The 17,312-nt window shown below is 51.2% G+C and overlaps 1 protein-coding gene across 5 annotated transcripts in view; it reads right to left on the bottom strand.

Annotated features, from left to right (window-relative positions):
• Nucleotides 1–17,312, bottom strand: part of COL18A1 (collagen type XVIII alpha 1 chain) — a 252,301-nt gene that overhangs the window by 68,869 nt on the left and 166,120 nt on the right. For all 5 annotated transcript variants that reach the window (XM_034785179.1, XM_034785177.1, XM_034785176.1 and 2 more), the window contains one exon: nucleotides 8,270–8,814. In XM_034785179.1, the coding sequence (XP_034641070.1) occupies nucleotides 8,270–8,814 (545 nt within the window). The remainder of the gene's footprint in view (nucleotides 1–8,269; nucleotides 8,815–17,312) is intronic.

The following is a 17,312-nucleotide window of genomic DNA, read 5'->3' as shown; positions in this document are numbered from 1 at the left end:
TTGCCCGGCCCGCCATGCCGCGCTCCCATGCCCCACCCCACCCACAGTGACGCCCTGCCTGCCATGACACCCCATGTCCCGCCCACAGTGACGCCCTGCCCCCCATGACACCCCATGTCCCGCCCACAGTGACGCCCTGCCCCCCATGACACCCCATGTCCCGCCCACAGTGATGCCCTGCCCTGCCTGCCATGAGACCCCACCATGGCCCGCATTGATGCCCTGCCCGCCATGACACCCCATGTTCCGCCCACAGTGACACCCTGCCCTGCCCGCCATGACACCTTACCATGCCCCACCCAACCCACAGTGACGCACTGCCCGCCATGACACCCTAACATGTCACGCCCACAGCGATGTCCTGGATTCGACTCGCTCGCTCGTGACCGGACGCTAAGAGACAATGGTGTTTCCAATTCATTCTGCTGCTTTATGTCTCGTCAGCGGGTCAGTTTCTTGACATGGCTATGCAAACCGCTGTGCCTCAAGAGAATTACTCAGAACCACAGCTCCTGGACGGGGTTACCAGCCACAGAGAGCAGGAGGGCCAAAGGTTCGCTACATATGCATTTGGCTTAAGAGGATCCCAAATGGCTTTTGCTTGTGTGACTGCAGTTTGGTTTTCTAGCTGATGTTGGGGGAAAAGCAATCTCCAGTGACCGAGGAGAGCATCCAGCGTCTCTGTAAGGCTCCACACCAACACCTTCGAGTGTGAGAGACGGGCTGTGGACTGAGTCACTGACTCCTGGTGCTTGGGGGGGGAACATCTATGGGGCAGGACACGGGGGCAGGAAGATGGCAGTGGAAGAAAAATGTGTTTGGTAGGAGATCTGTGGCTGCTGGAGGAGGGTGGAAATGTAGACCCCTTGAAAACCAGCCAAGCCTATTCCAATTCAACAGCATTGGTCCAATGGGTCAGTGTGTTCTAGGACTTACATTGACCATGGCAGCTAATGCTCTAACAGACCCAATCCAGGCTCCCCTGGCCACTCCTGGTGTCAGCTCTAGAGTCTGCCAGGTTTTGTGCTCTGGGCTGGCACTAGCTTCTTCCCACTTTACATGGAGAGTACTTGGGGGACAGGTGTTGGCAGCTGGATGGCTGCACAAGCCCACAGGTAGGCTGGGGGATCCCCTGTGGGTAAGGTAACTGGTCTATGGGACATACCAGAGACCCTGCTTTGGGGCCAGTACATGGCAATTTTGAATTCAGAGAGGCCCCAGAGAGTTAAAAGATTCACTTGTCTGGCTGTACTGCAAGCCTTAGCATGTCCATTAATTACACGCAGACAGCGCTAGCAGAACCCAGGCCAGGCGATATCCAGGCGTCGGAGAGAGGTGGAATTGAGTCGTTTACACTTTTGTGGAGGGTTATTCCAGATGAATTCTCCTTGCACTCCACTTGTGTACACAACCCCTGAGCAGGAGGCAGCGCTGGCCAAGACGCTCACACAGGGAAGAGCACCTCATGCTGATGCGTTCACGGATAAACGCTCCTTGACCTAGTTCAATAGCACATGATTCATCATCATTATCTAAACCCTAACCAAGGATCTGGCACAAGGAGACACTGACTGAACAGTGTGAAAGGCTTTCTGATAGCAAGCGTGAGTCTCGCTTTCATGTGCTTCCCAAGTGCTCTCTCTTACAGCACTCTACCGGCTTTTTTGTCTACTAATTATCCTCTCAACTCACAGTCAGTAACATGAATAAAACGTGGTTATGTAGAAACCTTCCCCCTGCTGGAACCCAATCTCACATGCTCAGACAGCATTCCTGAATGATTTGGGGATGGGACACGTCAAACCAGCTGCCTTGACATGCACCATTCAAACCACACCAAAGTAAACACAGCTTTGAAGATACTGATGCTGGCTGGTGTTCACAGATTCATACAATCGTAGATTCCAGGGCCAGAGGGACCATTGTGATCATCTTGTCTGACCACCTGTATAACACAGGGCAGAGAGCCTCCCCAAAATAATATCTACAGCAGATCTTTTAGAAAAACATCCAATCTTGATTTTAAAATTGTCAGTGATGGAGAATCCACTATGACCCTTGGTCATGCTGTTCCAGTGGTTAATTACCCTCACTGTTAAAAATGTACACCTTATTTCCCGTCTGAATTTAGCTAGCTTCAACTTCCAGCCATTATATCTTATACTTTTCACTGCTAGACGGAAGAGCCCATTATGAAATATTTGTTCCCCATGCAGGTACTTACAGACTGTAATCAAGTCACCTTAACTAAAGAGATTGAGCTCCACGAGTCTATCACTGGAAGGCAGGTTTCCTAATCCTTTAACCATACTCCTGGCTCTTCTTTGAACCTCTCCAATTTATCAACATCCTTCTTGAATTGTGAGCACCAGCACTAGATACAGGATTCCAGCAGCAGCTGCATCAGTGCCAAATACCGAGCTAAAATAACCTCTCTCCTCCTACTCGAGATTGCCCCGTTTATGCATCCAAGGTTCACATTAGCTCTTTTGCCCACAGCATCCCACTGGTGTGACAGACCCAGACCAGTGGAGTACAGGAGTCTGGTAGAGGGCAAATATACTGGTCACTGGATGAGTAGTCTTCTGTTCCCTGAGTGACCAGAGCAGGGGCTGCACTAGAGTAATCAGGAACCTGCTAGAACCAGTTAAGACAGGCAGGCTAATTAGGACACCTGGAGCCAATTAAGAAGCTGCTAGAATCAATTAAGGCAGGCTAATCAGGGCACCTGAGTTTTAAAAGGAGCTCACTTCAGTTTGTGGTGCGAGTGTGAGGAGCTGGGAGCTAGAGGCGCAAGGAGCTGAGAGTGAGAGGGTGAGCTGCTGGAGGACTGGGGAGCACAAGCGTTATCAGACACCAGGAGGAAGGTCCTGTGGTGAGAATAAGGAAGGTGTTTGGAGGAGGCCATGGGGAAGTAGCCTAGAGAGTTGTAGCTGTCATGCAGCTGTTACAGGAGGCACTATAGACAGCTGCAGTCCCAGGATAGAGTCCCCCATCCAGTAAGTATGGCCTATGTCCTTTGTTCCTAGAGGTATACTTTTACATTTAGCCAGATTAAAATGCACATTGTTCACTTGAGCCCAGTTTACCAAGCAATTCAGATTGCTTTGAACCAGCGACCTGTCCTCTTCATTATTCACCAGTCCCCCAATTTTGGGGTCATCAGTGTGTTTGACACCTTCTGTTGCTCCAGCAACACAGCCCAGTCAACCCTCCCCCCCCCATGGGCCGTGTCTATTCCAAGCTCTTTCGGGGAAATGTCCCCCTGGTGCAGCACCACCAGCAGCAGGACGGCAGGAGCACTGATAAAGGTGGTGCCTTGTCGACAATTCTAGTTTGCACTGGTGGTTCTTTGCGTGACTCCACAGACCAGTTCGGGAAGAACAACAGAGCCGTTTGTCTAGCTGTCTTGATGGAGTTGCCCGTTGTTTCTGTGCCCGGTGCAGTGCTTCCAGCTGCTCCATGTAATTCTTCTCAAAGTCCCGGCCACCCTGCACTCACTGGTTAGCAGGCCAATGCTCAAACCAGTGATTTGTAGCCCTTGTCTGTGTGGCAGTTAGGTGGGCATTCATGAAGTTGAAACGCATTAATTACAGTTCAGTTTAAAAAATGGAAAATAGTTTTACTCAATTTAATTCAGGCAAAAACTAGATCAAATAAATGACTTCAGAATCATGCTCCCGAGCGAAGCAAATGTTTGACTCACCCTGTGCTAAACCCAGGGTTGTGAGTTCAATCCTTGAGGGGGCCACTTAGGGATCTGGGACAAAATCAGTACTTGGTCCTGCTAGTGAAGGCAGGGGGCTGGACTCGATGACCTTTCAAGGTCCCTTCCAGTTCTAGGAGATAGGATATCTCCATTCATTCATTTATTTATTTTATTTATAAATCCGCATCCTTCCTCAGATTCAATGAGAAGCAAATAAACCTTCAACTTTCCCCCAGCTCCTTAGAAGCAGTAAGCCCATTGGAGATACTATATATTCAGTGCCTAGTTCACTGGCACCAACCCCAGAGGGCCAGACAGCTGAAGGAGAAATGCCACCCAGGTTTGATCTCAGTGGGAGGCACAAAGCATACCACAAATACAAGGGTCGCTAGCCCCATAAATTTGAAAATTAAGTCGAAGATGAAAAGTTAGTTATTTCCACTTCATCTGTCACTCTGGATGAGACACTGGAATAAATATTTGGATTCACTTTAACAGCACAGAGAAGTTTCTGTAGAAACAAACTTCAACAGAGGCAATGCTAATAAAAAAGAAGTAATCCCCTAGAGCCCAGCAACTCTGAGAACCAGCGTGAAGGCACTGATCTAGACTGTTTTCCTTGCGGTGGTTTAGGAAATGATCACACTGCTTTGTGCACTTTATCAGCTGCTTCAGGGGATGCATCTGCACCAGCCTTCCTGGTCAAAGACAGTCACAGATTAACGCTCCTTACATTTTTTCATTTTTGACTCCAAATCAATATTCTATTTCTAAACACCCTGCCTGAAATCTCTGCTCAGGGTTTCATAGAACTTACTAACAGTAAACCCCCTCCGCAATTCATCATTAAATTTCTGGCAGTGCCCATAACACTGGGACACGTCTCCGGCTAAATTCCATGTGAGAAGATAAACCATACTTACGTGATGGGGGACTCTTTCAAAATCATGGGTTCCCAGGAAAAAGATTTGGGGGTCATGGTGGATAATCAGCTGAACAGAAGCTCCCAGTGTGATGCTGTGGTTAAAAGAGCTAATGCAAACCTGGGATACATAAACAGGGGAATCTTGGATAGGAGCAGAAAGGTTATTTTACCTCAATATTTGGCATTGGTGTGACCGCTGCTAGAATCCTGTGCACAGTTCTGGTGTCCACAATTCAAGAAGGATGTTGAAAGTGGAGAGGGTTCAGACAAGAGCCATGAGAATGACTGAAGGATTAGGAAACATGCCTTGTAGTGACTATGCTCATTGAGTCTATCTATGTAGCTTAACAAAGAGAAAGCTGAGGGGTGACTATAAGTATTTCCATGGGGAACAAATATTTAATAACTGGCTCTTCAGTCTAGCAGAGAAAGCTCTAACACACTCCCATGGCTGGAAGTTGAAGCTAGACAAATTCAGATTGGGAAAAAAGCATTTATTTATTTTTAACAGTGAGTAATTAGCCATTGGAACAATTTACCAAGGGGTATGTCCATCACTGACAATTTTTAAGTCAACATCGGCTGTTTTCCTAACAGCTCTGCTCTAGGAATGACTTTGGGGCAGGTCTCTGGCCTGTGCTGTACAGGAGGTCAGACTGGATGAGCACAATGGCCCCTTCTGGCCTTGGGTCTACGAAAGGCGCACACACCAGTAGCCACACGCATCCTGCCATTGCTGTGTACAACTGCAGAGCATCCCGCTGTAATCCATCTATGCAACAAGGCGGGTTATGTCTCCCACTGAGAAGCACTACATAAATTCTTCCAGCTTAGGGCACGTTTACACTACAAAATTAAGTCAACTTAAGTGAAGTACAGCCATTACAGTAATTACTGTTGTTTTTTATGTCCACACTACCCTCCTTCTCTCGGTGGTGTGCATCCTCGCCAGGTGCACTTCCACCCACTGAAGTGAAGCACTGACAGCTGGCTCCCCTGCCCCCCGCTCAAGCTGTCAGCCCCATGGCGGGGGAGGGGCCACTCCAGCTCTGAACCCCATGCGGGGTTGCCAGCCAGGTGATGTAAATAATGCAGGGTCTACATGGACACTGCATTGCCATGACTACACCACCCTAAGTACTAGGCCTCTCGCAGAGATGGAGTTATTAGCTCGGTGTACTGGGCGACTTACATCTGCGGGAGTGACACTGTAGTGTAGACACGTATAGAGAGTTAGGTCAAGGTAAGCTGCCTTGTGTCGACCAAACGCTGTAGTGTAGACTAGGCCTTAGATTGGGAACTGTGTCCAAAGCAGCCTACGCTATGGATATCCCCCACCGCCCTCAGCGACTGCATGGTAAGGCCACAAAGAGTTAACCAGGCATAGAAGAACAGGCATTTGCCCAGTGCGTTTCCCCACTCCCACTGATTACCCAGAAGGAATCCTTTTTGCTAGTTATTGAACAATAAAATAACTAATGCCCAATTGTCCGATTGCCCCATTCCAGTCTAGTGGGATTTAGCCCTGGATTGTCAGCATCTCTATGGGAGTCAGGCATCTGAGTTACACAGACAGTCAGACCAGATAAGCAGAATGGCCCCTTCTGACCCTAAATCTGTGAGACACACCTTCTGTTGGGGGTGTAGGGAGGAGCTGGCTATACCATGGGGATTTTCCCAGGCCTCTAGGAGGCTCGTCCCAGGGTGGGCGTGTGGGTGGGTATTAAGGGGGCTTTGAGCCACCTTTGTCCGTGCTTGATCCTGGGTTGCTCCAAGGACTGGAGAAGCCCTGGGGTGACTTAGATAGCCCCAGAGCCCTGTCTGCTTTAGGGCAGCCTCTGTGGGCTGCCCCAGGTATGCAGGCCAGGGTGCTGCAGCCCACCAGAGCACGCCTCCTCCACCAGAACTCAGGAGGTCCCTGGAGGGCAGCCTTCCAGCTGCTTCTGCAGTGCTTGCACTGGGGGAACCCTCCTACAGCCAGCTACTGGGGCTTTAGGGCCCCATGACACCTCTCCAGCCCATACGCCTGGTGCACAGGGACCAGAATAGGGGTGAGCAGCTCACTCCCTTAGGCTTCCTTTGAAAATCCCATCCTATAGCACTACGCAGCTGGGACCGCTCCATGAATCTGAACCGGGGCAGGGTTCCTGTGAATGGCATCCCTCGGCATCTCCCGCCAGCACTGCCAACGCTCACTTCGGACAGTGGCTGGAAAGTAGCAGTCAGCAACTCCAGTGACAGTTGCTGGGGAGACGGATTGTGTGTTTGTATTAACACCCTTCTGAACCCTGCGCCATTCACCAGCATAAAGCTTTCTCCCCACAGCACTGCGGGCCAGCTCTGGGGAGGGACAGTTCCTGGTCTTTTAGGAGAAATTCATGAACATCCTCTTTCTCTCACATGCAGTTTTTCTGCTCTAGAACCCTTGTTTTCCAAATTGATCATGCTTTCGCACCGAACAAGCAAACACCTGCCACCTACCAGGAATACTGGGTTCAAGGCTCTTACTAAAACGTGAAAGATTAACTTCCCCACTCCAGGGCAACCTGAGAACAAGCAGGCTGACCAATAATTATTAACTGTTCTGGTTCCCTAGGGAACTTTAGTGACCTCCCTCCCTCCCCGCGTTAAGTCTCTTGGGTCTGAACTGTAGCAATTATAGTCACTAGTTCAAATAATTTTTAAACTTAGAAACAAGGGAACTTTGTGATTCTATGATTTGTGAGACTAGTAACTTTAAAAACAAACAATCATAGTTTTTCTTAGCATATGTTGTTCCTGTACAAGGAGTTCAATCTAAGACAAAGTTCTAACTGCAAGCACTACTGGTTGTTAGAAACAGTTGTGCTCTGTTCTCACGGTAATGTTTCCACGTAGGTTTAAAAGAGTTTCATTTACAACATTGTATAACCCTGTTAAAAGGCCATCAGTTTTAAAAACATGTCTCCACTAATCACCTACTCTCCTTGCTTGTCTAAGTATTTGCAACTATCTTGGCAAATAGTCAAATATCCGATAACAAAGATAGACTTTGGTGCCATTAAAATTTTCCAGCGAACACATAATATTTTATCAGCCAAGCCAACAGGCAGCAAAGGAGAAGTATTTTTAGAAGAGCGCGGATTCAAACGGCTCTTCACGATAGGGCATGCTCTCGTTCTGTCAGAGACTTGGAAAGCAGCGCTAGGTGCTGCGGAAACAGAGCACCGCCACTGAATCCCACTTGCATTCCATTCCACACGCTAGTGCTCCCATTCTTGGAAATGATATGCAAACTTTCCCATTGTAAACGATTTCTGAGAAATGCAGATACATGCTCTCCCAGGAGTGTTCACTAGGACATTGCCACAGCCTGTTAAATATAAAACCCTTTTGACCCCCAAATCTAGGCAAAGCCCCACCAACGAGGACCACGTCTGGGCCAAGTTTCAGGGTTTCACCTTCAGCTTTTTTGCTGTAGTCCTGTTAAAAAAGGAATTAAACAAAAAACCAAGTTACACCCCTCACTCACTCTCTCTCTCTCTCTCTCTCTCACACAAACACACACACGCGCGCGCGCATGCGCCCGCTCTCCCTATCCATTTCATGCTCCTGATTTCATTGGAACCTGTGATTTGGGGCTGTGGGGGACTTACCTGGTATTTATCTGGATCAGCCCCTCCAGCCTGAGCCACAAAGAGCCCGGCCCCATCCTCCAGTTCCATCTCATCGGGAGAGCGCTCAAAGCGAACCCGGCGAAACTCCTCACAGTTCAGGTACAGAACCACCTCGTCATCCTCCACGCTGATGGCAAAGCGAGTCCACTCGTTCACTAGGGAAGGCACGGAGAACGTTGCAGCTGCATACGAGCTCTCGGAGCCCGGCTCTGTGTAGTAGAAGATGATCTGTTGCTTCCTGTCGTGCACGGCGGAGAGCTTCACTCCGACATAGATGACCGTCTGCGAGGCATCTGTGATGGCAAAGAGCACGCCGGCCTTGTCGGTGGTGGGCTGAACATGGAAAAGGAGCGAGAAGTCTCTATAAAAGGGGTTAGACAGGTGGTACCGGGCCACTTGACCGGTGTTGGCATCCGGCCCGAAGACATAGGCGAGAGTGTTGTCGGGGCCATTGACTTTGGTTATTTGCTCCGGTGGGGGATCTCCAATCAGCTGCAAAAGACTGACTTCTGTGCTGAAATGTTCTGTAAGAGAAGAAAACAGAGACGTCAAAAACAAGCACATCATGGTTCAATGCAACAGCGGGACACGCCCCTGCAGAGCCTCGGCTGGGAAGATGTCAACGCTGAGTGCACCGGAACCACAGGCCTTTACTGCCCACAAATGCCACCCACAAGAGATCACCTTGTATGCTGACACCAACAGGGCTCTGTGCAGATACACAGATTGAGCCACACGCGTGCCGCTGCCGGGGTAGGACGATTGGAGCAGAGCACGACGGCTACAGTGCTAACCGGTCACATCAGGAGTAATACTAGTTCCTAGGCTCCCCTTCCTCACTGCAGTCTGCACTGCTCCCAGGCGTCAGGGTTGGGAGTTCCTGAGATGCACGGCATCTTATTAGCTGACTGGCTAGAACGCTGGGTGAGTATTTTAAAAGTGCTGCTGTTCTTCTGAAGGTGTAACGTAGTGACTGTAGCTTTAGGCGGAAAGGTTCACACTCCCATCTCTGCTCATTCGTTACTGGCATAAACTGAATGAACCCTGGTTGGTTCTGTAGCTGGTTAGCCTGGACTTTTTAAACAATGTCTTTCATGGGTAAGATTGTACTCTGGTGCACCGGTGTTAGTGGCTGGATAAATCTGATCTGAACTAGGGGCACTGGACTGTGAATGTTAGACCACCTGACAATGAGGCGGTACATGGGGGTAGCTAGACTGGCAGAATCCCTGAGAGTTCTCTCCCAAAGCTGAAGACAATCAGTAAGGCAAACGAGGTTTATATGGCCCTCTTTCTGATCACATTCCTTTACGTCCACCACACAGGAAACTCTCCTACATGCCTTCACTGTGGTGGGAAATACCACCTCTGGAACAGAAACGAGAAGCCAATCACATCAGGAGCAAGTGTGTTATCGAAGCAAACAAGGGAGATACATTTTGTGTTGCTGTGCCTAGGATCTGAGACAAGCAGACCCTACCACAGCAGACCATTAACGGCGGTTAGACAGAGCCACAATTATTAGGAGTTTTGCAGGCAAAGGCATTGAGGTCTGTGGTGGGGTGTCTGCCCCACCCCCATGCTAGAAGGGGCTGCAGCAGGCCAGTGCACCTGTGCAGCCCAGCAACCAATAAGAGAAGGGCTTATTGGGAGCCAATCAGGGCCAGGCACAGCCCTATAAAAAGGCTGCTCAGAGAGGAGAGTCAGTCTGTCCCAGACCTTCAGGGAGGAAGATCTGTCTCCTGAGCAGGAGACCAGCACCCAGGACAGCGCAGTGCTGGGCAGGCTCAGGGAAGCAGAGTGGAGCTTCAGCCTGATACCTGCCAGACTGCCGGCCCTGAGTAGAAGGGCCTAGAGAGTGCAATGGGGTCCGAGGGGAAGTGACCCAGGGAAGGCTGAAGGCAAGGAGAGAGAAGGAGGGCCGAGAGGCTGCCATTAGAGGGTCCCTGGGTCAGGACCCAGAGTAGCGAGCGGGCCTGGGTCCCCCCCTTACCCCCTTGTGCTGCACCAGGCCGTGGAGCAGTGGCCGAGTCAGGCTGCAACCTGCCCCCTGACGTAAGAGGGGCTAGACTTGGGGGTTGCGGCAGGCCGCTGAGGCCAGTGCAAAGACTCCTGTTAATCCCCCCACCCCCACAAGGGGGTGTGGATGGACTAAGGGGCACTGCCGGAGGGCAGTGGTCCGGAAGAGGACGCCGCAAGCCGGAGAGCGACGCGGGTCCACACGCCAACCAAGGGCGAGACAAGGGGCGGGACACCACCAGAAGAGGGCGCTCTACTGGACTGAGCTAATTCCCGAGCCCACCAGTAGGAGGCGCTGCGGTGGTGAGTCCCAACCCCGTCACAAGGTCCAAGGAGCATGTTACATTTTGAGAGCCCCATTCAAACACTGCACATGAAGTGTGCTCTGCTGAATCAGGGCCTAAGTTAACTGGGTAAACTTTTTGCTGTGCTTGGATCCATACAGGAACGCGCTCAGGCTTGTGACAGACAACAGAAGCTTATTCTCCAGCGACACTTGCCAAACTTGGCCCAGCAAGTCCAGTAACACCTGTCCACCCCCGTCTTTCCCATTTCCTTCCTCTGCTTGTAGTGGTTAGTTCCCATACGGGGCAGCGGGGACTGTTTCCAGTGGAAATGCCACAGCACAGCCAAGGGCGAGATGGAAACAGGCAGCATGCAGAGATGGAATTCATACAAATGACAAACGTGTCTCCTTTCTCTGCAGTTCGAGGCTTGGAGCACCAGCCAGCACATACATAAATATTACTAATTATTCTTCCTTATAGCAACCAATGGTTACAGTTCATACAAATTACACAAGAGAATAGAGCGGAGTCCAAGAAACACCTGCTGCCATCCATGCCTGGCCTGCCACCACTACCCCGGAAACGCTGCCTTTCTCCAGCAGCCCAGGGTTTTAATCAGCAGAGGGGATTATCACCAAGAGGAGAAGGGAATGTGTGTGCGTGGGACCCGGGGAGGGGAGTAAGGGTCATGTGATAGGTTTCTCCGTTCCCTGTCAGATTCCCCCAAGGAAAGCAAACACATGCTACTTCTTTCCAGGGTTTATGGGAGAACTCCCTGTGTCTCTCAAGAGCGCATCATGTTTGACAGGCACAAAACAAGTTACCTCTGAACTTGGCTCTGGGGTGGCTTCAGTCAGCTGCCAAGGGCCCTCGCAGGGCAGGGCAAAGCACAGGAATGAGGTACAGACCACTGGCACTCAGCCGCCTTTCCAGGGTTCACTGGGAGTGATATCAAGGGCCTAAGTTCAGCCGGAGAGAGTTGGCACCTGGGGGGTGAAAAGCCCAGACAGGCTCGTTCAATAGAAAACGACCCCACTGCCAGTGCTAGGACTGATCTGCTGTGGGAACATCTACAGCTCCACCGGTGTAACGTAACGCAGCCCCGCGGCAGCGCAGAATACGTGCAGCAGCTCCCCCACGGGCATGTCTACCCTGCAGCCAGGAGGTGTGACGGCAGCACGCGCACACATACCCAAGCTGACCTTGCTCTAGCTAGATCAAAGCTAGTGCGAGTAACAACGAGAGCCTGCGGCAAGGGGCAGCCTCTCCAACGCACACCCGGGTCCTGGGCAGCACTGTGTTCGAGAGGCCGGCTCGTGCTCCTGCCGCCCCTACACGGCTATTGTTAGCGGAGCTCCCTTTGGTCTGATCCAGCGAGGCTAAGGGTAGCTCAGGTATGTCTGCCTGTGCTGCGATCACACCTGCTGACTGCTGCGTGGGTACGCCCAGCTGCTGTGCGCAGGGCCGGTTTTAATGGGGGCGTCAGTCTCCTCGTCTCACATGAGCCCAAGTTGCTTCCTGCTGTACCTTAAGGGCCATTGGTTTGCTGCCTGTGAAGACTCCAGCTCCCCACAGCCCCGACTGGCAATTGGGTCATCACAGGGAACCTGGAGCCGGATCCATTCACTCTCTGCAGCTCATGCATTACTTTTCCCCGAGGAGGCGACCGCCTGCGTGTGTGTTTAAATGCCTGGATGCCTGCTCAGCCCGTATCATGTCTGACTGGCACTAGACGTGGCACATGCCGGTCAGAGAGGATGGTACATACGAGTGCCATAGGGAGAGAGACGGAATGTACCTCTCCCACTCTGCCCTGGTGGGGATACAGCTACAGGTAGAGATGCACCATGCCAAGCAAGCCCCAGCCCACCACTCTCAGCCCTTAGCACTGACCTGCACCCCACCACGGCCCTGCGTGCCTTGCTCCACTCTGCTAGTTGCAGCTTACAGACTGCAGAGGTACCTGGGTTCTAGAGGGAGCTAAATCAGGTTCGGACCCATGTTACACCCAGAATCAGGGTCGTCATTTCTATGCAGCATGTGACGTAGGTGGGGGAGTCTCTAGCGAGTGTAGGCAGCAGTAAAGAAACGGCGAGGGCTCTCAGGAAAAGGTGTTCTCCTGGGATACTCTGCTAGCCAATAGAACGAATTAAGCCTGAACTATTGCACAAAAGTATCGGTCTGAGCCTGGCCTCTTGGGTAAGCTTCGTCTCTGGACTAAGGGCTTTGCCATCAGATCCCATGGTGCGGTGCTGTGGGAGTGTATTTAGGGGGGGACTGGGGGCACTCCTGTATGAAAAGGACTCAGGGTATTGCCCCGCTGTATTTGAAAGCCCTGAGTCCTGCTATGGTGCCAACATTCACACTCACTCAGTTACAACTCAAATGCAGTTAAAAGGAAAACACAACATGCTACAGGCTAATTGCTTAACAAGGCCTCAAGTAACGGAGGATGGGGCAGACATTGCTCTAGTTCTGCTTGGCCCTTTCCCTCCCCTCCCACCGCTATGCCAGCTTGCATTAGGCTGCTGCTGCCCCCCCGGGCACCAAAGAACGTGGCTCTTGACAGCATACTTTGGTGCCCGGTGCTCTCTTCAGATGAACCATGTACAGCACTGCCGGTGCCTTCCGCGTGCGAACGTGCTGCTTACAAGTCACAGAGACAGACCAGCACTAGTGCAGATCCTCAGTCGTGATTCCATTCCCAAGGCCACGCTCCCACGTGCCCCAGCTCCTAATGGAGAACATTGCAGATTATGAATGCTCATGTAAAGCAGCATCTGTTGCTTTCTGGCAGCAGCTGTGCTCTGGGGGCCAGTTGACACTAGCACCTGTTCAACGGAGTTTCAGTTATTTGTTCTTGGATGGAAAATCGAATTCCTCCTGCAAGCGCGCTGGGATTCCCTGCAGCAAGCCTCTCGCGGCTCTGCTGAGGGGTCATGCTGGAAACTTCTTCCTGCGAATGTGAACTTAGCAACGCTTCCTTCCCCTTCTGTTCTCACAGCTCGGCCACCAGGAGCCTACACAGCTCTGACAACTCTTAGGCTAGGTCTACACTACCTGCCTGAATCGGCGGGTAGAAATCGACCTCTCGGGGATCGATTTATCGCGTCCCATCGGGACGCGACAATCGATCCCCGAATCGACGCTCTTACTCCACCAGCGGAGGTGGGAGTAAGCGCCGTAGACAGAAAGCCGCAGAAGTTGATTTTGCCGCCATCCTCACAGCGGGGTAAGTCGGCTGCGATACGTCAAATTCAGCTACGCTATTCACGTAGCTGAATTTGCGTATCTTAAATCGACTCCCCCCTGTAGTGTAGATGTACCCTTAGCCAGTCAGCCAAAAAGGTTACAGAAAAACCTGAACCCCAGGCTGGGAATCTAAGTGCACCGCAGAGAACGCCAGGTACAGACCAGTGTGCTTGGGAAAGTGGCGAGCTGCATCCCAGGGCAACATAATTCCCATAGGCCTGACCTCCAGAGCATGCACCGGCTCAGCTAAAATCGCTTTTCAAGTCAAGTCAGTGAAACCATTGCACACCCAGCCAGGATAACAGCAGCCTACATTGCCTGCACCCAGTTCAGAGAGCTACCATGCAACTCGTAGGCTTCCCCCTCTTCGCTACAGTCCCCCAGCACGCAGGGCTGCATGTTCTGAGAAGGTGAGCATGCCACAGGGGACAGTGCATGCTCACCCTTCTCAGGACATGCTGGTGGATCCCAAAGGAGGTATTTTAAAGAAAACTGTTCTAGCCCACTCCCAGTTACTGGGCTTGGCACAGGATTCACGCTGTGGAATTCTAGGCCCCATCCCACAGAAGAGGTCAGTCTTGACCATTATGGTCCCTTCTGGCTTCCGCATCTTGGAACCACTGGCGGAGCACAGGACTGGTTGGCAATGGAGTGGATAGATCAGATGCTATGTGAAGGACCTTTCAGGTAGGGACAAGTTCCTCAGCACAGGGGAGGAGAGGAAGTCAGTGGAAGGACTCAGATGCAGGCAGAGTGATGGGCAAGGACAATTACCTGAGCAGCAGTGGCAGTATGCTGAATGGACTCGCAGGGGATGAGGTTTCGGTAGTCAAGCCATGAGATAAGGGGATTTGGTGGGATGGACCGAGAGGAAAGTCTGGATCTGCTCCCTGAAACACAGGCAGGCATTTCCAATGATGGGGTCAACAGCAAGATGTGGGTGTTACAAATATTTTGCTTTTGCAAAAGCCGAATTTTACAACTACAAGAGAACACCACGTCAGGCTTAGAGACTTGAAAGCATCTTACCCATGGAGGTCGGGCAGCAAAGGAAGCAGTATGAATTAACAGAGCACCACACTGATCCATCAAAGGCAGACAACTCAAAGTCTTTGTTAGAAAGCAGGAGGTTGTGGGAGGAAGGGACAGGACATAAGACTACTAAGAGAGTACAAGATCCCCAAAGACTTGAAGAAATATCCACATGTACAAGCCTAACACTTTGCAGGCAATGGGGAAACAGGTGACATCTGGTTGCCAACATGTGTATTTCCTTTAAGCCCCGTGGATACGCCACACCACAGGTCCATGGTGATAGGAGAGCTGGAGGGGCCTTGGTCTATTTAACGAGTGGGTGTGTCCACCCCCTGGGGTAGCAACAGCAAGCCTGTAGCCCTGTCTATGGGGAGCATTGCTGGTGAGAATGGAAATAAAAGTCCTTCTCCCGCCCCACCAGCAGTGCCAGCCAACCTCACAGACTCCCTTCCCCCGCTGCATGGGAAAGTCTCCTGGATTGACACTCCATGCCTGGAGTCTGAAAGCTTCCAGATGAGCTAATTACAAGAAGACAAGCCCTTTTATTCTTCTCAAGGCATGTTGGGATTTTCTAGCCAGAAGGGTCTCGCCTACCAGCCCCAGCTGAACATCTGGCTCTGTGCAAGTCAGCCGGCAGTAAATTCCTGTCGTTTTGGCAACACTGTGCATCCTCTCTCCCCAGTGCCCACACATTGGGCGTGAGATTTTTCCTAGCATATGTCAACAGTTAGGGCTGGTGCCAACTTGGAGCAAGTGAGCTACACTGCACTGCCATTTAACTCCCAGTTTACCAAGAGCAACAAATCAATCCCATTACCCTGCAATTACAGCTGCTCCTTGTTCTGTTCTGAACACACAGCTTCTTCCTTTGATCACTCCAGCGCCTGCCAAATTAACAAAAACCTGTGCAGCCAAATTAAACACAAATCTGAACCCAGAAGTGGCAGTTGTGCAAATGTACATACACTACAGTTACAACAGGGCAAAATACAGTCAGAAACGTGCCCTGACTCACTGGCCAGGAACTGTAAAGACCCCATGGCACAATGACTGAACACTGGCTGATTCCCGACTTCAGATGAAATTCTGGAAGCATTCGATGAGCTGGGCACGTTGCAGAAAGGGTGCAGGCTTCAGTCCTTAGTAAGCACAGTACATTCAACCTTTAGGGATATTTTGAGAATATAACTTGGTTGCTCCACTGAAGTCAGGGAATGAGAACGAGAACATTGGGGTCCTGGTAGCCGAAGCTCGCTCAGACGGTGGGTGAGACAGCTCAGTATCCCTCACAGCCATATAATGTGCACTGCAGGATCTGCAAGAGTGAGGCGTTAATGCGCTGAGTCCTCACCGTTCCAGGAGAATGGCCTTACGGGGTTGTGTGGATTCAGGTGTTCTTCTTTGTCCCATTCAGATCTATAAGAACTGAGACAGTTTTTGTGGCAGAGGAGAGGAGGGAACCTAGGGTGAAACTGATCCTTAAGCGAAGCCCATAGGGCACCTATACAGCTGTACCACAGCTGGTACCAACCTCTACACAGAACTTGGCTCCACATCCCTGCTACTCCCCTGGCTGACCAAGTTCCTAAGGCGAGAGCAACCGTGGTGCTGGCTCTGGGACACAAAGCGTCTCCAGCTTTCAGTCCCACCCTGCAGGACCTACTCCCCACAACAGGAGCAAAGTTTAGCCTGGCCTGAATGGCTGAGCTGGGGTTTATGTGGCTGGTGAGACTGGGATCACAAGGGACCTCTGAGGAACAGCTGCTCTAAAGAATGCTGTAGATCATCACTTGCCAAAGCTGTCTATGTAGAAATTCTAGGCTCTCCAGGGCAGGGACTGTCTTGCCTTTTCGTTGTGTGTACAGCACCTAGCACAGCCGGGGGGGAGGGGGAGGAGAGTGTCTTGATCCTTGACAGGGGATGAAGCTACCACAATACAAAACCGAATAACTTTTAACCAGAGTTCTCTGAGCTGGCTCTGCATATTCCCACTCAGGGGTACGGTAAAAGCCTCTTCTAGCAGTGTCAGCTATAATGCTCCTGCGCCCCCCACCTCCCTCTTCTCAGCATCACGATGCACTGAGGGCGAGGCGATAAAGGGGCAGAACGCCCTCACCACTGCAGTTCCTTCCCCCACACAGACAGCAAGGACTCTGACAGACAGGGGAAGGCGGGAGGGAACTGGAACTATGCAGAGCTATCTCCAATAACTCCAGTTACAGGTAGTGTTCACTTCTTCTTTTGTGTTCACAGAGTCCTGCACTTAGGACGGAAGAATCCCATGCACTGCTACAGACTAGGGACCGAATGGCTAGGTAGCAGTTCTGCAGAAAAGGACCTAGGGGTCACAGTGGACGAGAAGCTGGATATGAGTCAACAGTGTGCTCTTGTTGCCAAGAAGGCTAACGGCATTTTGGGCTGTATAAGTA

This window comes from Trachemys scripta, chromosome 11 (genome assembly GCF_013100865.1).
Source record: "Trachemys scripta elegans isolate TJP31775 chromosome 11, CAS_Tse_1.0, whole genome shotgun sequence".
Lineage (NCBI taxonomy): Eukaryota > Metazoa > Chordata > Testudines > Emydidae > Trachemys > Trachemys scripta.
This window is presented reverse-complemented; position numbering and strand designations above follow the sequence as displayed.